The 21,669-nt window shown below is 35.3% G+C and overlaps 1 protein-coding gene across 1 annotated transcript; it reads left to right on the top strand.

Moving 5' to 3' along the window:
• The first annotated feature begins 1,799 nt into the window (after nucleotides 1-1,799).
• LOC136246382 (uncharacterized) lies at nucleotides 1,800-12,246 on the top strand. The gene is made up of 3 exons (XM_066037773.1): nucleotides 1,800-3,270; nucleotides 3,334-11,527; nucleotides 12,021-12,246. Exons 1-3 carry the CDS (start codon nucleotides 1,800-1,802, stop codon nucleotides 12,094-12,096), a joined length of 9,741 nt encoding a protein of 3,246 aa, XP_065893845.1. The 3' UTR covers nucleotides 12,097-12,246.
• The last annotated feature ends 9,423 nt before the right edge of the window (nucleotides 12,247-21,669 follow it).

Genomic DNA, 21,669 nt, shown 5'->3' with positions numbered 1-21,669 from the left:
GCATTTTGCCCCGGGCCCCAGCCTGAAAGGGGCCCCAGGAGGCCCCCTGAATACTTGTTTAAAAGATCGATATACTCTAATAGAGCAGTCAGATCTAAATACTCTAATAGAGCAGTCACAATATTCTTCAGAGGAACAGTGTAGCAAGCTTATAGATAAGGAGATATGGTTGGTGACGGGTAGTTATTGTCATTGCCAGCAGGTTCTGACCTTTTTTTTTTTTTTTTTGGTCTTCACCTTACAACTTAGTCTGGCACCGCCCGCCCCTTCGCAAAAAGTAAGGGTCTGGTGAAATACAAATACCTGATCATTTCAAAAGGAATTCAATTAGACAGCGCACGTAATGCTTGTTACGTCAGATGATTGCACTTCAATTCGAACAAAAGCATTGTGTTGCCAAGGCGATTTCTGTGTGAACGTCATTGGCATGCACTAATTGGCTAGCGCCGAATCTGGGCGCTAGAAATGATTTAGTATCTGTATTTCACCAGACCCTTACTTTATGCGAAGGGGCGGGCGGCGCCAGACTACTTACAACTTGGGTCAAGGGCCCCACTTTAACTCTTTGCCATGGGCCCCTTAATTTCTCTGGGCGGCCCTGCTCACTTCTATACATGGTTTGGTAGGCCAACAACACTTGGTATCACACTCAGAATCTGGGAGCTCTGGACGTCTTCTTTGGAGCGCACGAAATAAAGATCAATCACGTGAGATATTAAAATCCGCGTGTCTCTCCAACAAAGGAACTCGGTTCCAAACCAAGGGTGGTATTAGTGATGGAACACTAAGGGTAACATACTACGATAGTCGGGGATTTGTTTCTTGCTACTTCATTTTTCACGTTGCGAACCCTAACACAGATGAGACAATTAGACAATTGTGGCAGATACAACTCAGTTCCACTTCTATATAGGAATGTGAAATTTAATTATGACATGCACTTATCAACCAGATGACAGATGGTGCTAAAACTTGATTTCTGCTCCTGACCCACCACTCCAGGAAGCTAGCCTGTTAACTTTTGTTTGTTGTTGAGGTAACAAACTACATTAAAATTATATATTTTGCGTGCGTTCGTGCGTGCGTGCGTGCGTGCGCATGCGTGTGTGTGTTAACCTTTATGTATGAGTGTAGTACTTTATTACCATTCGTGACTGGGCCTGCGAAAATAGGGCATGTGGGCACATGATTTTTGCCTACGTTTTCAAACTTTCATCACTTATAACTTTTTGTATCATTATGCTATGGCAATGCATTTTCAACTCTCGGTATGCAGTTAATTGGCTTTATGATGCAAGTTACAGAATGCAAATAGTTTGTTCCAGTACTGAAATATGACCTGTAAAGTGATAGAGTGTAGTTTGTACCCACATGCCCTATTTTCACAGGCCCAGTCACATTCAGTAAAGACTAATTGATCTTACTGTAAGTCATGACCACAAGTATTAACACCTACAATAGATTACATGGCTATACAGTTATCATAACTACAGTACTACCCCACTGTGAATGAAAGTGTCAATAAGGAACAGCATATTATGGTACATAGTTGTGTTAATAGTTCACTGCTTAGTAAAATCAAATCGGTGTATAGGTCTAATTAGCTATCAGCTAGGTCTAGAATCTGAAGTAGTAATGTACAGTTCGTGTTTTCCACAAACATGTTTATAACTATCATTGACTGAATGTGTACATTTATCATGCCATCATCAGTGTGACATCATATCCTCTTTGTGGAAGCTATAAATATCAGTAACTGAAATGGAAAGTTAGTATTTTTGTTACCTGTCGATACAAGCATGGAACTTTTAAAAATTTCCAAAGCTGCTGTTCTGCTAGTGTGTTTGTTCAGCCAAATTGAAGGAGCTACAAAAGTGATGCCAAATGATCGATCTGATACTTCTCAGAATAGAAGTGATGACTTTGTTAGTGGCTCAGGTGATTTAAATGAGAGAGGTCAGGATAAACTTCCCTGTTGTGTATCTGGAAACTTTACCTTTCATTCAATTGCTGAAATTCTAAATAACATCTCCAGTAATAACATCATTGTCAACATTACAACTGATGTTGAGTTGTCTTCTATTGAGACATTAGAAGGTCTTGAAAATATCATGATAATAGGACACAGGAATCCTGTTGTAAAGTGTAATGATGTTGGTGCAGTAAAGTTCATCTCCTGCAAGAATATAACCATTAAAGGTATCCAGTGGGAGGGATGTGGCTCTAAAGATTATCCTGGAATTGAATTCTACAACTCATTCAATGTTTCCTTTGAAAGATGCTCATTCCATAACTCCAAAGGAAAAAGCGTTTTACTTTCGGAAGTGTCTGGAAATGTGTGCATCAACAATTGCAATTTTACATATAAAAATGAATATGGTGGACATGGAGCAGCTATACATTATTCACCAAATACTAATAGCCATGGTCAACACAAGTTGGTGGTCCATAATTGTAAATTCATTTCCAATAGAGCCACACAAAGTGTAGTTTACATTGATGGCTCAAGTAGCAGGATCTCTGGTCATGTTTACTTACAAGACAATGTTTTTGTCAATAACACAGGAGTATCAATTTACATTTCAAACATTTATCTTTATATTAGGGGAAGAATGATATTCAGGGGTAATACAGCAAAGTCTGGTGGAGGAATTTATAGCAGGGACTCCACTGTAATATTTTGTGATAAATCTGATGTAAAATTTATTAATATCTCTGCTACAGATAATGGTGGAGCTATTTATCAAATTCTTTCCAGGATGATCTTTTGGGCAAACTCAATAGTGAAATTTAAGTACAACCATGCAAGGTATGGTGGTGCCATATACAGTAAAAATTCCAATATCACATTTCATGGTAACTCAAGTGTAACATTTAATAACAATGAAGCCAGTGGTGATGGAGGAGCTGTATATTGTCAGTCTTCATCTCATATCACATTTGATGGTAACTCAAGCATAACATTTAATAATAATGAAGCCAGTCTGGCTGGAGGAGCTTTACATTGTCAGTCTTCATCTCATATCACATTTGATGGTAACTCAAGTATAACATTTAATAATAATGCAGCCATTGCTGGAGGAGCTTTACATTGTCGGTCTTCATCTCATATCACATTTGATGGTAACTCAAGCATAACATTTAATAATAATGAAGCCAGTCTGATTGGAGGAGCTTTACATTGTCAGTCTTCATCTAATATCACATTTGATGGTTACTCAAGTGTAACATTTAATAATAATACAGCCAGTTATGGAGGAGCTGTATATTGTTCGTATTCATCTCATATCACATTTGATGGTAACTCAAGCATAACATTTAATAATAATGCAGCCAGTGATGATGGAGGAGCTGTATATTGTGAGTCTTCATCCCATATCACATTTGATGGTGAATCAAGTGTAAGATTCAATAAAAATGAGGCCAGTTATGGAGGAGCTGTATCTAGTTCAAGACGAAGTTCAGTATTGTTTACAGGAAATTCACTAGTAAGATATTTTCACAACAAAGCTCTACATGGTGGAGCTATATACTCTGACACAAGCTCTCCAGTCAAATTTGATAGAAATTCAAATGTAAACTTTGATGAAAACATTGACAAGTATGGAAAAGCCGTTACATCAGTATCTTCTTCAAACATCACATTTGACGGAAATTCATTTGTAAGATTCACTAATCACAGAGTTCTAATATTACTAGGTAAAGCTGTTCAGTCTAACAGTATGCCTTGCACAATATACAGTGCAGCAAACTATGATCATAATGTAAGCAAATCTATTCAACATGTATTTTACACTGCCCCTAACATATCTTTAACTGGAAATTCAACAATTTCTATTTGTGTTAATTCAAGTCAGTCTCTTGTCAATCTTACAAATAATTTAAACAATGCTATTGTCTATATAGCATCTGATATTACAGTGACTACAATAATAACATTACAATTCTTTGAAAACATTACAATTATTGGTCACAGAGATCCAGTAATAAGTGTTGGAGGATTAGAGGTCGTCAGCTGTGAAAATGTAGCTATTGTTGGTATAAAATGGCAAAGATGTGGTTCTATGAACAATGAAAAAAGTACTACAAAGCCTAGAATTATGTTTTACAATTCATCACATATTTCAATTGAAAGTTGTTCTTTTTACAAATCAACAGGACAAGCTGTTATGCTGTCTAATGTATCAGGGAATATTAACATTAGTAATTGTACCTTTACACATAATGATCATTACACAGGTCATGGTGGAGCTATTCATTACACACCTAAAACCAGTTTTACATCACGACTTATGATTGAGCATAGCAACTTCTCCTTCAATATCATTGATCAAAGTGTAATTTACCTTGATGGATCAGCCAATAAAAACTTATCTCACACTACAGTACAGAATTCTGTTTTCATCAGCAACCAAGGAGTACCAGTTTACATTTCACATACTAATCTTCACCTTAGTGGTAATGTATTGTTCAGAGGAAATGAAGCAAGAACTGCTGGAGGCATTTATTGTAACTATTCTACTGTAATATATGATGACAAGTGTAGTGTAACTTTTGAGGGAAATTCTGTTGAAACATATGGTGGAGCTATCTACCAAACTCATTCCACTCAATCTTTTGAAGGAAATTCAGTTGTGACATTTATTGGAAACAGTGCTGAAGATTATGGTGGTGCTGTATTTTCTGATTGGATGTCTCACATTACATATGATAGCTCATCAAACATAACTTTTACTGGTAATAAAGCCTCTGATGGAGGAGCTGTGTATTGTCGATATTCGGGTATCACAGTTACTGGAGGATCATCAGTCACATTTAATGACAACCATGCCAATTATGGAGGAGGGATTTTATTTGATTATTCTTCTATTATTAATCAAGGCAGCTCAATGGTAACCTATAATGGTAATAGTGCAAGTATTGGAGGAGCTATATATTCCAAACAGTATTCTGATGTCAGATTTGGTGGGAACTCTGTGGTAGCATTTCTTGACAATTACGCAGTGAGGGATGGTGGAGCAGTTTTGTCTCACAGTAACTCTAATATCACATTTGATGGTAACACAATGGTAACATTTGATAGAAATTTTGTTTGCAATGGGACAACTACACTATCCAGACATGCTTGTCAAATTTCTTATAATGACAATTCCTCAGATTTATTTGCAGCCAACACAGCCACCAGAGGTGGAGGAGCTGTATACTGTGATGAACATTGTGGAATATCATTTGATGGAAATGCATCGGTAACATTTACCAATAACAGTGCAGAAACTGGGGGATCTTTACACTGTAATGACAACTCTTTTCTAATATTTAAAGGACATTCAACTTCAACTTTTATTCATAACACAGCCACACATGGAGGAGCTATATATTCCACTACTATGTCCTACATCATATGTGAAGAATATTCCAATATTACTCTTACAAACAATTTAGCTACACAAAATGGTGGAGCCATATCATCTGTTAATGCCTCTAATATCACGTGTAATGGAAATTCGACAGCATTGTTGAATTACAATGATGCCCAGCAAAATGGTGCAGCAATGTATATTGTTTCCTTTAGCAATGTTACTTTTGATGAAAATTCTAATATTTTGCTTCAAAGTAATATGGCAATGAAGCATGGTGGTGCAGTGTATTCTTCTGATAACACTTCTATTGTGTGCAAAGGAATGTCTAGTGTTACATCAAGAAGAAACACAGCAAAGTATGGTGCAGTCATTTGCCTAAACTCACACTCAACATTGTCAATCAAGCAAAACAGTAACATAATGTTTGAAGACAATAGTGCAAAATTTGGAGCAGCTATAGCATCATTACATCTTACTAATGTCATATTTGGTGACAAATCTATGGTGTCGTTTACCAACAACACAGCCACCAGTGGTGGAGGAGCTGTATACTGTGATGAATATTGTGGTATCTCATTTGATGGAAGTGCATCAGTAACATTTACCAATAACAGTGCAAAAACTGGAGGAGCTGTACACTGTAATAACAATTCTTATATTCTGTATAAAGGATCCTCAACAATAAGATTCATCAATAACCGAGCTACAGACGGTGGAGCTATATATTCTGATAAAGTATCTTTCCTTACATTTGAACAAAACTCTAATGTGTCCTTATGTCACAATACAGCCGATGAAAATGGTGGAGCAATATCAGCTGTTGGTGAATCCAATGTAACTGTTACTGGAGATTCAAGAGTGTTGTTCAGTAGTAATGTAGCCATGAAAAATGGTGCTGGTATTTATTGTAATGTTCTGACCCAAGTTGTAATCAGTGAAAAGTCCACTGTTGTTATGCAAAACAATCAAGCAATGCAACAAGGAGGAGCTATTTATTTAGAAGACAATTCTGTTGCTATATTTGAAAGTCAATCATGTACAATATTTCAAAGCAATAAAGCCACAATTGGAGGTGGAGCCATGTATCTTATTCAATATTCAAATGTAATTATTTACAAAAATACAAGCATGGACTTTATTGATAATAGTGCAATTATTGGAGGAGGAATGTTGTCTATGAAAGAATCTAATATCACATTCAATGGAAGGTCAAGAGTTACATTCAACAACAACACAGCCACCAGAGGTGGAGGAGCTGTATACTGTGATGAAGATTGTGGTATCTCATTTGATGGAAGTACATCAGTAACATTTACCAATAACAGTGCAGAAACTGGTGGAGCTATGATGTGCAAAACTAACTCTTTGGTGCATTTTAAAACAAAATTACTGGTGAGTTTCAATTTAAATAGTGCTATTCTTGGTGGAGCTGTCTATGTAAGCAAACAATCAATCCTATTATTAGAAGATTCCTCTAACATCAGTTTTAATGATAATGATGCAGAGCATGGAGGAGCTATAGCATCTTCAAATAATTCATATTTGACATTAAATTTTAATGTTAGCCCAATAGTCACATTCAACAACAACATAGCCACCATCGGTGGAGGAGCTGTATACTGTGATGAACATTGTGGTATCTCATTGGATGGAAGTGCATCAGTAACATTTACCAACAACAGTGCAGAAATTGGTGGAGCTGTCTACTTAAACAAACAATCAATCTTATTATTACAAAATACCTCTAACATCAGTTTCATTGATAATGATGCAGAGCATGGAGGAGCTATAGCATCTTCAAATAACTCTTATTTGATATTAAATGTAAGCTCAACAGTCACATTTAACAGCAACATAGCCGCTTCTGGTGGAGGAGCTGTATACTGTGATAAACATTGTGGTATCTCATTTGATGGAAGTGCATCAGTAACATTTACCAATAACAGTGCAGAAACTGGTGGAGCCATCTACTTGAACAATCAATCAATCTTATTATTACAAAATACCTCTAACATCAGTTTTAATGATAATGATGCAGAGCATGGAGGAGCTATAGCATCTTCAAGCAATTCCAGTGTGATGTTTAAAGGAATTTCAAAAGTTACGTTTTATAGCAATAAAGCCACCACAAGTGGAGGAGCTGTATACTGTGATAAACATTGTGGTATCTCATTTGATGGAAGTACGTCAGTAACATTTACCAATAACAGTGCAGAAACTGGTGGAGCTGTACACTGTAATGACAATTCTTATGTTCTGTGCACAGGAAACTCAATAGTGAACTTCACTTGTAATGAAGCTACACAGGGTGGAGCTATCCATACACTTACCATATCTGATACAATATTTGAAGGATATTCTAAAGTACTTCTTAATAAGAACAAAGCAAAGCAAAATGGTGGTGCTATATCATCTGCTAATACTTCAAACGTAGCATTTAGAGGACATTCAGCAGTTTCTTTTCTTACCAATGTTGCAATACAAGATGGTGCAGCCATATACTCTACAAATAATTGCAACATTGTACTCAGTGAATTATGTGACGTTGTTGTCAAAAGTAATGAAGCTATACAGCATGGAGGTGCATTATATTCAACTGACAATGTCACTTTGATCACTGAAGGTAATTCAAGAGTAATGTTTCAGAACAATACAGCTAGTATGGGTTATGGTGGAGCCATATGTTTCACTCAACAATCTGTTATGGATTTCCTTGATAATTCAGAAGTAAAAATTATTAACAACACGGCTGAATATGGAGGAGCTATAGTTTCATTAATAGGCTCCAACATTAAATTTAATAGAAACTCAACGGTTACATTTAACCATAACACAGCCACCATCAGTGGAGGAGCTGTATACTGTGATGAACATTGTGGTATCTCATTTGATGGAAGTACATCAGTGACATTTACCAATAACAGTGCAAAAACTGGTGGAGCTTTATATTGTAGTCATTGCTTTATATTATCTAAAGGAAACCCAACATTGCAATTAGATCACAACAAAGCTATACAAGGTGGAGCTGTATATTCTCACACTATGTCCAACATCACAATCGGGAGAAACTCTAATGTTACTTTTAGAAGTAATATGGCTACAGAAAATGGAGGATGCATATCATCTCATAATGGCACTGTCATGTTCACAGACAATTCACAGGTTGTTTTGATGCACAACACTGCTGTACAAAATGGTGCAGTGATGTATTCTAACAACAATGATCGTGTGCTACTTGGTGGAGCTACCATTCTTGTATTCCAGAATAACAAAGCTTTACAGCAAGGAGGAGCTATATATTTATTTAAAAGTTCATTAATAAGGTTTGATCAAAACTGTAGTGTTGTATTCCAAAACAACACAGCAATTCAACAAGGAGGAGCAATATACTTATATGATAATGCCAAACTGATCAGTATGGATCACTCTAAAATCGCATTTCATACCAATTCTGCTCAACAGCATGGAGGAACTATTTATATAATTGATAATTCAGAAGTGAGATTTAATGGAAACTCTCATATTACATTTACAAATAACAGAGCATCGCAACAAGGAGGAGCTGTATATCTGTTGGACAACGCTAGCATAACATTTAGTTGCCATGTTAATGTATCTTTTAACAATAATACAGCAATGCAAAATGGTGGAGCCTTATACTTAAGCAGCCAATCAGCTATTTCATTTAAAGGATGCTCTACAGTTTTATTTTGTAACAACAGAGCTACACTAAGTGGTGGAGCTATATATTCCATCAACAAATGCTCTATCCTTTTTGATGAATATTGCAGTACAGTGTTTTCCAACTACACAAAAGAAAACATATCAGTAATATTTACAGGCAACACTGCTGAGCGTGGTGGAGCTATTTCAACAATTCAGTCTAGTATAATGCTCAAAAGTAATTTTTCAGCAATATTTGAAATGAACAGTGCAGAAAATGGTGGAGCTCTTTCTATTCAGCAATCTATTCTAACATTTTCTGAAAACTGTTTTCCAACATTTATTAGTAACACGGCTAAGGGTAATGGAGGAGCCATACATCTCAGGAGCAATTATACTGCAACATTTAACAATGATACAAACATTAATTTCTTTTATAATACTGCTAATCTGTATGGTGGAGCCATATATAGTGAACTATTGCACAGTGATAAAAGTAAATTAATATTTAACACAGAAGAGATCGGTTTTTACAGCAACACTGCTTTAATAGGAGCTGACGTGTACATTGATATACCAACATCATGTAATGAGACCTGTTTGAGCAACAGCATCGTTGGCATTAACAAAAGATCATTGTTAAATAGCCTATTAAATGATCACATCACTACTCCTCCTAGTAAACTAAAATTTTATGATATCAAATGTGTTGATAACCACACCAACACAAACTGCTATATCTATATGATGAGGAATGTAATGCTTGGTCATGAAATAATAACTGATGCTTGCGTACAAGATTATTATGATCGGCCTGCTGATGCTACACAATTTGTGGTTAGTGGAAATAGTCACGATCATAAAATTAATGGATCACAAGTGCTGGTATCATGTACAGTATTTCAAGGAATCAGTGTAATAGGGAAGAGAATCTCTAACACAACCAATTTTTCAATAACAATTACTTCTAATCGTGGCAGTAAATCTGGCTTACAAACAATATCTGTTGAACTAATAACTGAACTATCACCATGTCACCCTGGTTTCCACTATGATAATACTACACAAACATGTGTATGCTACAGTGATAGTGATATTGTGTCTTGTTCTGGTAGTACATCATCTATCAAAAGAGGTTACTGGTTTGGTGAAGTTAATGATAAAGCTACAGTAGCAATTTGTCCAAATAGTTACTGTAATTTCACTTGTTGTGAAACAGCTAATGGATTTTTTAAACTTTCACCAGTCAGAGCAAATCAGTGTAATTCACAACGATCTGGTACAGCTTGTAGTGGTTGTAAGGAAGGCTTTACTCTTTCATTTGATTCTATAGAATGTGTAAGTGTTGACACATGTACAACTGGACAAACAGTACTTGTTGTGACATTATCAATCCTTTACTGGGTGGTTGTAGTTATATTAGTGTTCATTGTGACATACTATCATATTGGGATTGGTTATTTGTATGTTATTACATACTATTACAGTGTGGTAGATATTTTGCTAAGTGAACACTTGTACTCATCACAAGGATTATTTACATTTGTTAGCATTATGTCCAGTATTGTAAAAGTTACACCACAATTTTTAGGACAGTTCTGTTTAGTAACTAATATGAGTGGAATTGACCAACAGTTCATTCATTATGCCCATCCACTAGCTGTTGCTATTATCATAGTAGTAATCTGCCTATTAGCAAGGATATCATACAAGTTTTCATCATTTGTGAGTAAAGGAATTATCCATGTTATCTCTTTTCTTCTACTGCTATCCTATACTTCTGTGGCAACAACTTCATTGCTGCTATTGAGATCACTGACATTTCATAATGTGGATAAGGTTTACGCTTACCTGTCACCTGACATAAATTATTTTCATGGACGTCATCTACCATATGTTATCATAGCAATAGTATGTTCACTTATCATTGTGATGGGTCTACCACTTTTACTGCTGCTAGAGCCATTCCTTAACCACAAGATAAACTTTACTAGGATAAAACCATTGTTGGATCAGTTTCAAGGATGCTACAAAGACAAGTATCGTAGTTTTGCAGCTTATTACATGACATGTCGACTGGTGATTATTCTGGTAATTATTGCTAATCCATCCAGCAATAACACCACCCAGTATTCACTGATCATTGCTAATTCCACACTAGCCTTGATACATTTGATACTAAAGCCATATGGATCTAATATTCTTAATGTGTTTGATGGCTTTGTGTTACAGCTGATGATTGTGGTTTCAATGGTACCACTTATTGACAGTTATGATCCTGATTTATTGCTATCATTTATGTTTGTATTAGTTATACTACCCTTAATACCATTTCTGATAATGGAAATTTACCTTTACAAAAGGTCAATTAAGAAAATCACTAAATATTGTGTACCACCTAAACCAGACACTACCAATGACAACAATGAGATACCGATGATAGAAGAGTTTGTTGATAGTGTTATTGATGATAGCAAGAGGGTGAATGCTACTATATGTGAAATGTAAGTATATTATTATTATTATCATTATGTGGTATGGCAATGCCATATCATGTTTCCATGTACATTGCCAAAAATTACTTGCAAAACCACATTCATTTGTGTCAAAGGCAAAAAAGATAATTGTTGAGCAAAATATCAAGCATTTGAGGAAAATATGCTGGATGGAAGACTATGAAAAATAAATAAAGTAACATAATATTATTATTCATTAAGTTAGCTAATGCAATACTCCACTGCTGCAGTTTTAATAGTGTACTGCACTGTAGATTTTTCTGTAGCTACTTTCAAATGTGCTACTAAAGTTTTGATAATTTTGATGGTTATGCTGCAAACCTGTGTATGTACAAATATCAAAAGATGTTTCTGGATCTTCAGGAAACTCCATCAATATTGCACTTTACTGTGTTACTGTTTCTAAATATTCTACACATCATCCATTACAGTTTGATTGTTGTCATGGCAAATAATATGCTCTCTCCACTCTTACATATAGCAGAGAATCAGAGATGGATGATGCGACTCACTATCGTGAATCCTTCATGGAAGTGATGGATGAGATTGAAGACTGACTGTATGCTATGAGATGTGAACAATGACAAGTGTAGATTGTATGTATATAGTGTGTCACACATGCATGTATCCCCCTAATGTGTATCATAGAAGTTTCAGCTTTTTAATGTAATAGCTGTAGTGTATTATATACAGATCTTTTCCCTAATGCTATCATAATATAAAATTTTATGTACGTCACAATTATAAGTGATGGCTTGGTTCAGAAACAGGTGGGCTGAAGGCTAAGTTCTATTTGATATGACAGACATTTCATTGCACAAGAAAACTACATTCTAGTTACTAGCTGGAGTAATTCATTCCTAACATGGTAGGTTAGGTGAAAAACTGCTCATGATATTCATTGCTAGTACTGTTCTTGTATGTAGCTACATATTCCTGCTTAACAATACAAGGTTGAATTCTAACATTTTCATGATATTTGTATTATGTCACCTGATTTTGGAAAACTGGTACATTATAACTATATCTGTAGATAAATTGTGTTTTATACTGTAATTTAACTCACCAACATTGGCAGCTATGTGGGTGAAATTTCACTGAAGAAGGAAACATTTGTGGCCTTTGAGACCATCTCAAAAGAATCAGTCACACCATTTTAAATAGGGTTTTTCTTTAGTGTTGCTATGTGACGAGTCCTCACAAATGGTGTGTGGCACAGGAAATGCTATACAGAGAAACATAGTGGAAGCTACTGTAATATAGTACAATAGGACATTTAAACAGCACTGAGAAATAATTTTTGTATAAAGAATACTGTAAGTAATTTTGTAATGTATTCTCACTTTACAAACAGTGATATAAATATTATATGTTAGAATTTTAGTTTGCTGTAAAGTACTGTATAACCTGTATATATGAATGAGTTCAGTTGTAGCTTTGTATATTTTAATTACTGAGGAAGACATCACAGTTCTTTATTTGTGATGTCAGCTAGATGAGCTGAGATAGAAAACTAAGTGAGTTGTAATTGTGACATGTGCTAAGTGTGAATAGTTGAAGTGAATGGAGAAAGCCAATAACTTTGGCCAATGGTTTTTGCATGTTCTGTTGTGTTATAAAAATTCTTGGACAGTATTCCTGCTATAGCAAAATAATTGACAGTTGGTCATAAGTGCTGATGGAGACCCTTGATGATAATATAATGGAGCTTGCATGATGATAATATAATGGAGCTTGATGATATAGATGAGCTTAGAGATTATCAATCTGCCATTGAATGAAGCATTGGAAACAGATGACAGTTGTAACACAACATGTGACGTATTTAATTTAATACCTGAGTTATGATTATTTTAAAATTTCAGGCTGTAATACTAGCTCAGATAAGAATTCACTTCCTCTGGTATGCAAGTATGTTAGTTCACATGTTGTGTATGCACAGTGTGTCATTGTAGATGTGTTCGATATTATGTGCAATCCTGGGCTCAAGAGATGAATGCTTCAGTCTGCAGTATAAAGATTGTTTGAAGTTATTAGACTGCGCAGATGTTCTATCAAAGATTTAAACAAATACTGAAATGAGAACTAATACCAAAGAATCTATATAAATTATGGACAAAATAATTTTTAGCAAAAATCAACTGTCTATACTTTGTGAATTAATATTTAATATTGCATACACAGCTGATATATTGTATATAATTTACAGAAAAAACAGAGAACCTGAATGTTATGAAGCAAAAAAAAAACATTAATCATAGTGGAAGCTGTATTATTGCTGATTTTATTTGAAGTCTTATGTGTGATGCTGAGATCCATATTTGCTGAAGTTGAACCACACATTTGTAACAATCGTTTTAGGTGGAGAATTCTTTGGATGATCCAGATAACAGTTGATGATTGACTAAATAGACAGAATATTATTTTTGTTGATGATACATAATATGTCCAAAACGTCAAATATCCCAATGAATATACAGTCATTAACAAGATAATATTATTGTCATCCTCCTCCACCATAGACGACCTTGGGTACCCACATCTGTGGCAAGGAAGAACTCCTGAAAAGGAATCTGTTATAATGGAAATTACAACTATTACTGCTACCTTACATTGAATAGTATACTCAGCCATCTGGGACACAACAATCAAGGCACAACAAGCTGCCATATTTGGTCTAAATAAGCCATGACATACAGTATGTAGTTCTAGTCAGTCACACAACAGTATTACGGACATGTTACCTATATATCTTAAATGGCTTATATGGTATCCAAAACAGAAGACAATTGCTAGACTGAAATTTATTGTCAAACATTTAGTACTAGTCATACCTGATAGCTGCTTACCATTGGCAACTCTGGTGTCCTAGAATCATCCTCAACATCCTTTTACAAAGCTCAGTAAATTACAATCAAAAGTTGATGTGTATACGTATTCCTTCTTACCCTAAACAATTGAACTCCCTACCAGTTTCAGTTATTGACACAATTGAACATGAAGCATTTAATAAGAACATTATAATTATGTGTCTGTAATTGACATCAGCATGTCACCCATAGTTAGCTTTACTAATAGTAATAATAATAATAGTAAACCAGGTGTTTGTCCACAGCCTGGCAGCCTTCAGCCAGCTGTGGGTATGTGCCTGGTTTAATAATAGCTATAGTGGGGGGATAAGAAAAGTACTAAAATTAATATAACTAGTACAGTATGTGAAGCACAATCAGCACATTCAGAGTATTCTAAATGCTTTAGGTGTATTACAAGCCTAAGTGATAAGATTTAATTGCTGGAGAGTGATTATTTAATATGAAATATTTTTACTAGGTAGCAGGACTTAAGCTACAATTGTCATGTTTCAGAGTGAATTTCCCCTCCCCCTCCTTAAAGTCTTGATCTGCCTCTGCAATAAATTGTGAGATTAATATCCTAGTGTGCTTTCCATGTTGTCCTAAAATTTTAGAGGAGTGGAAAGACAGAGGGGAATGTGTACCAATCAAGACTGCAATTTTTATTGTCCAGGATAGACAACACAATATTAATACATCACACACAAACTAGACACTCAGTTAAGACCATCATTTTGGTTAATAGGAAATTAATCAATCAAATTATGTGAACTTTAACACAAATTGCTATTGTGAAGTTTAACATGTATACAGCCTGGCTTTACTGACTGCAATTAACATAAGATATGTGGATACAGTAAGACAAACATACACACATATTATTTCACAATGTACAGTATATGCCTGATTACAGTTAAAATTTAATAGTAGATTAAAACACTCTTTCCATGCTAGCACGTACTATAGCTAGAATTACAATTATTATCTTTGCCTACAATAATAACATTCCCAATGCCCATACATTTGGTAGCTACAGACTGTGCGTAGGTGGAATTATCAAATTCAAAGAAAGTAGGAATTGTCAAGTTTGTGAACTACTCAACATTCTGCAGTTAGTGTTATATCATCCACACTGGATTTGAATTAATGATTTTATTATGTGGCAAAAACTGAGGAAAATCAAGAAGTTTAGCACCTGTTGAAATATATTTCACATAAATTACTGCAATTTAAGGTATTGACTACTGATACTAACTACTGTAAAGTTGATTAGAGGCTTGAAATAGCTACCTTATTTTGATTTAAAAATTACATTTGTGACTGGATCTGCGAAAAGGGGTTTATAGCCTTTCAGATTGCATATACTTGGCAACCCATAACTTCACTTGTGAAAATGGTACCACCCTAATTTTGATTACTAAATACCCCTAACTATAGAGTTGGGAAATATTGAATTTGTGACATGCGATTGTTCCATGAGTCATTTAATGTGATTATTGCAATATATGTGATTGTATGTGAAAATTGCAATTGTATGTGAAAATTGAAACTCAACCACATAGTTTGAAAAATCCATATGACTGCTTGTTTTCACTGAGAATTAGTTTACAAACACAACTTCTTCACTAGCAAGTTAATCAATTGACATAGTTAACAATAGTTATGCATGAACTGTATCAAATATGAGGCTTAGAAGAGACACAAAATAGATGAAAAATGCGATGATTATTGCAAAAAGTGATAAATATTGCCTATGCGATAATATTGCGAAGGTAAAATACATGCGATAATGTTATTACGAGCACCTGCTTAGACGATATTGGTGATTTATTGAAATATTGCCCAACCCTACCCCTAACATGGCACTATTGCTTGGTGTAATTTGAAGGTGATAGGTTAAATACATTAGGAGTTATTATCAGTTAAACTTGAGAATTTGGAAAAGCTATGAGATCCAGCCCCGTTTTGCGGATCCGGTCACATTTAAGCTGTCAAATGTGACATTGAGACTGACTGACTTTCTGGTACATAGTGTTGACATAAAAAAGGTGAATGTATTGTATGTTCAGTGATTTACTCAATGTGTTCCTGTCAGGGACAGTTCTATATAGAAAATTTGCTAACTGGTTTCAAATTCCAAAGTAGAAAAACTATACTTATCTATGCAGGGTGATAGCTATGGTTAACTACTTTCTGCCTATTTAAAGTCTGAGCAAAAATTACCTTCATAGTTAAATTTTACCATAATTTATATCAATAATACCGGGCCTTGAGAGATTTGAAAAATCAAATGATATGCAGCAATCTACTGGAATAATGTTTTATATATTACTTTGACACCTCAGATCAAAGGTTTATATTTCTTGTATTGCCTTGTCCACAACTGCCAGACAGTTACAAAACATCAGTTTCCTTTGATTGTTTATGTAGAGCTGCTAAAGTTGGGTTTGAGTTTGTTTAGTTAGACTAGGCATTGTTTTGAAAGAAAAAATAAATGAGCAAGTCAGCACTACATACTTACTAGGCATCACTAGTACTAAGTAATCAGTTTCACAATGTGGAGTCCTTTTTCTTCACAGCACATTTCAAACACATGACAAGATGACTCAATCAATACACCCAAGTGTTTATTTTAGTTACTTTAGGCATCCACAAAGTGGCTATTTGGTATTGCTACAACCAGCAAAACCCACAATAATTTCTTTTTGTGCCCACAATTTAAATCCGACAATCGATGTTTACAAACCTCTATATAAAAGTAATGAGGTGAATGCAGGTTTGTCTTCTTCACCTATTAGGTGAGCATACCAGAGTGATATGTGACTGTCTCTGGGAAAACCGGTCTTATCGCCCATTTAAAAGTATCGAGAAACGTTGGTTTTAAATATTCTGTGTGTTGTAGCTGGCCAATGGTGGTAGCTACGCATACCAAATTTTCACACGTTTCACAACAATTTCTTACCTTCCTGATCATCCACTGAAGAAGTAGTCAACAGCTAAGTTTCCCGCCATTTTAGATAGTTTTTAAACCGAGGTTGTCTGTATCAGGCGAGCTCCAGAAGGGGTGGGAGGCGGGGGCTCCAGAAGGGGTGGGAGGCGGGGGCTCCAGAAGGGGTGGGAGGCGGGGGCCCCAGAAAGGGTTGGAGGCGGGGGCCCTGGAAGGCGGGCAAGATGGTGTTCAAAAATTGAAAAGAGACGTGCTAGGATTAATTAGGCCAAGTTATAGGCCATTCAGGGCTCAGAACTGGCTAAAATGAAAGGAAATTTACAGCACAGGTCATTGTCCAACACCACAGAGCTGTACAGCCACACACAGCCATCTCCTGGTCGGCCAGGACTCCATCAAGACCCCAGACCACTCGTACGGCTCGCCACTGTGCTCTAGAAAAGCAGCCAGCAAAAGCAGACCACTTTACTCTGGTCGACTGTGGCAGTGAAACTTGATAGTGCATTCATTAAGCTTTGTGTTTGTGTGAAAAGATCAAACTTCCTGTCTTGGGCGATAAGAACGGTTTTCGTAGATCCAGTCACATATATATTACACCATGCCCACACTGGATGTTCCTGATATACGTATACGCCCGTTCCCTTGGGCCTGCAGCCCTCAGGCTTGGACATATAATTATATCAGGGAAACCCCCTGTGGCTATGGTATAACTATTAATAATCATTCACACATTCATTAGTTAGTACATACATATCAGGTGCTTATAATATAATTAATATAATTATGGTTACAACCCAAATAATATTATTATAGTCAGGCAGCTTAATGGCAAATTTGCTGACATTCCAGAAAAGAAACACCAAAATCTGCATGTTATTATTTGATAGGAGCCACCTTATCACCATATAAGGCTACATAACTTAATTAGTAGTTTATCATCCACCAATGTTCAAAATAACAATAGGCAGATTTACACTAGGTGGTTGAATAACATAATAGCTCACATGACTAATCTATAGCCATCAATAGTATTGATGTGACAAGAAACAATTGGATGCTGGTGGGGATGAGAAACTAACTATTAAGTTCAGCTTAATAACTGTATTGATACATCTGTAGCCAATTACCATCAACCACTGTAAGGAGGATACTAAATCAAATCACTTCTTGTTTTTTTCATTTTTTCATCTACCTACTGCAACAATAATTGAACATTTACCCCTGTTTGTTACGGTACCACTTATTCAATATAATGCACACCTGTGCATTTATATATAATCTGACTTGAGTGTGCATATGCAGCAAACAATGTGATGGTGTATATAACAAAACATTTTTTGAGTCTGATTTCAGAAAACTTATTATAAACATACGTACCCGTAGGCATCAACCTATTACGCTGGAATAAATTTGAGCATGATAGATAACCTGTCCTGAATAGGCACCAGCCTATTATGCTTTTAATTTTGCCTATTATGCTATGCTGCAGTGCTCAAAATTTTTCCACCCATCTGCTATGTTTATATGCACAGCTAATCAGTGGCTAATGCATTTACCTTAATACTTACAATTGGTTACTCTGTAGCATGAAATAGTGCATTCACGTGATCTAGTAATCAATTAATTAAATATTGGTATGGCTACCTAAAAATTGATGCAGGCGGTGACGGGAAACAAGGAATAAAATAGTGATGGCCATAGAGCAGTCAGTTACTCTAATAAAGCAGTCACAGTATTCAGAGAAGTGTAACAAACTATGGACTTGTGAATAAGGATTTTTATTTTATGTGCTTTATCAGTGATATGGTCTATATTATTTAGTAGAGGGCATCCATTCTTAGACCTTTTTTTTTGCTCTTCAACACCAAACTAGAGCCCCCTATCCAATAATATCTTGTTATGCCTATGCTATATACCACCATATTCCAGTAGCATACATGAAATTGTACTTAATCAACAACACTTCACTTATCACCTCCCACTGCATCAGTTTAAAATGATTGAGATACTTTAATAGAGCAGCTGCAGTCCCGTAACTACTCTAATAAAGCAATCAAATCTACAGCTTAATCACAACTATACAGTTAACTATATAGTATTTACTATTTACAGTCTAAGGCGTTAGGTTTATTGTGAGTGTTAACTAAAAGTAGCCCAAAACTCATTCTCAGAGCTTCTAAAACCTCAAAATGTTCTGGAGAAATGCCTTTAGGTGCCTTATTTTTTAGGTATACCAACTTTCTACTTTTAAAAGTCCTAGATCCACCACTGACTGGTACATCACACTGAGACTTTGAGATGTCATAAAATTTAACAGACTACATGGAGTTAGGAGGTCTGGTATGGAGTTAACAGGTTTGTTATGGAGTTAAGAGGTCTGGTATGGAGTTAAGAGGTCTGGTATGGATTAAGAGATCTGGTATAAAAGTGGAATATACAAGTATTGTGTTCTAAAAATAAATTGTCATTTCGTTTGAGGTTCCACGAAAATCCAAACAGAAGTTTCAGAAGTTGTGATACTATGTAACTGATTGAGGTAGTTATCATTTAGTGCTTCTTAACTACCATGTTGTTGTAACTGTAGACCACCATAAATTAGTGGTTAATTAGTTTCACTGACTTTGTGGCTCTTATCAGTGACACTACACACAATTCTCTGAATGCAGTGATGACAGAAATACCCACACTCACACACATATGCACAAACACACTTACATATAAACAAGAGCATGCGATTGGCTGAGTGAAATCTCACCATGTTCACAAATTCATTTATTGCTTTTAATCATATATTGTAGATCTTCAAAAGTTTTAATCAATTTTGTTGAATGACCTTGGAGTTCTACCACTAAACCATATTATAGGAACATTATGAAAGTTGATTTACAATTGTACAGCAACTATATAGCAAATAATTTACAGGCTCTTTAATTCCTATCATAATCTGTACTAGTCTTAACAGTTGTAGAATGGCACAATATATGCACCTAAACCATAATTAAATGAAAACACCTTCATCATATATGTAAAAATAAATGTCTGATTTTACAGTGCCATATCTAGAAGGGTTTCTGTGGGTTAACAGAAACCCCTTTTTAAATTTAGCTCAGTCTAACTAACTGCTGTATTGACAATTTGTCATAGCAAGCAACTACACCATTGTATTCCAGTAGCATGCATGAAATTGCACTTAACTAACACCATTTATAGCTGTTAAACCATCACTTATCACCTCCCGCTACATTAGTTTAAAAATAATTGAGATACTCTAATAGAGCAGTCATGTAACTACTCTAATAAAACAATCAATGCTGCAGCTTAATCACAACTATACAGTTAACTATAGTATTTACTATTTACAGTCTAAAGCATTAGTGAGTGTTAACTAAAAGTAACCTAAAACTCAACCTCGGAGCTTCTAAAATCTCAAAATGTTCTGGAGAAATGTCTTCAGATTCCTTATTTTTTAGCTATACCAACTTTCCCATTTAAAAAATCCTAGATCCACCACTGACTGGTACAACACACTAAGACTTTGAGATGTCATAAAATTTAACAGACTACAGGAAGTGAAGAGGTCTGGAGTTAAGAGATCTGGTATAAAAGTGGAATATACAAGTATTGTGTCCTAAAAGAAATTGTCATATCCTTTGAGGTTCCACGAAAATCCAAACAGAAGTTTCAGAAGTTGTGATACTATTTAACTGATTGAGGTAGTGATCATATAGTGCTTCTTAACTACCATGTTGTTGTAACTGTAGACCACCATACATTAGTGGTTAATTAGTTTTACTGACTTTGTAGTCCTTACCAGTGGCAACACACACAAGTCTCTGATGCAGTTATGACTGAAATCAAAGTGTACTTTATAAAGAATTTATAACATAACAAGAGAAGTGGCTGTTTCACTTCATTTTCAGCTATGTTAAACCTGTTAGTAACATTACAAATGATGAACAAAATGAGAAGGGTGTCTGCACTCGGCAACAAATAGATAAGGGAATAATGGTAAGTACATGATGGATGCATCATAGTGTGGTAAGCTGCCAAAAGACACGTGTTGGGCCAAAATAATGTATAACAGTGAAATTATCAACTTAGCCATTCTACGTGTTTGAAGGTATCAGGCAGGTAAGAAATTAGTTACAATATAGACAGCAGAAATCATTCTGTTTAGTAAAGAAAGTTCCGTAGCAACTTATTGGAAGCATTTTGCCATCTTGAAGACAATTTTGGCCTATCTTCCAGCTAACTAATGCTGCCAAATTCCATCATGATGATATTGTGAGGTTGTTTTCTGGTCAACATTTTTTTTTGTAAGAAGTACAAAC

This window comes from Dysidea avara, chromosome 2, assembly GCF_963678975.1.
Source record: "Dysidea avara chromosome 2, odDysAvar1.4, whole genome shotgun sequence".
Taxonomy (NCBI): Eukaryota; Metazoa; Porifera; class Demospongiae; order Dictyoceratida; family Dysideidae; genus Dysidea; species Dysidea avara.
This window is presented reverse-complemented; position numbering and strand designations above follow the sequence as displayed.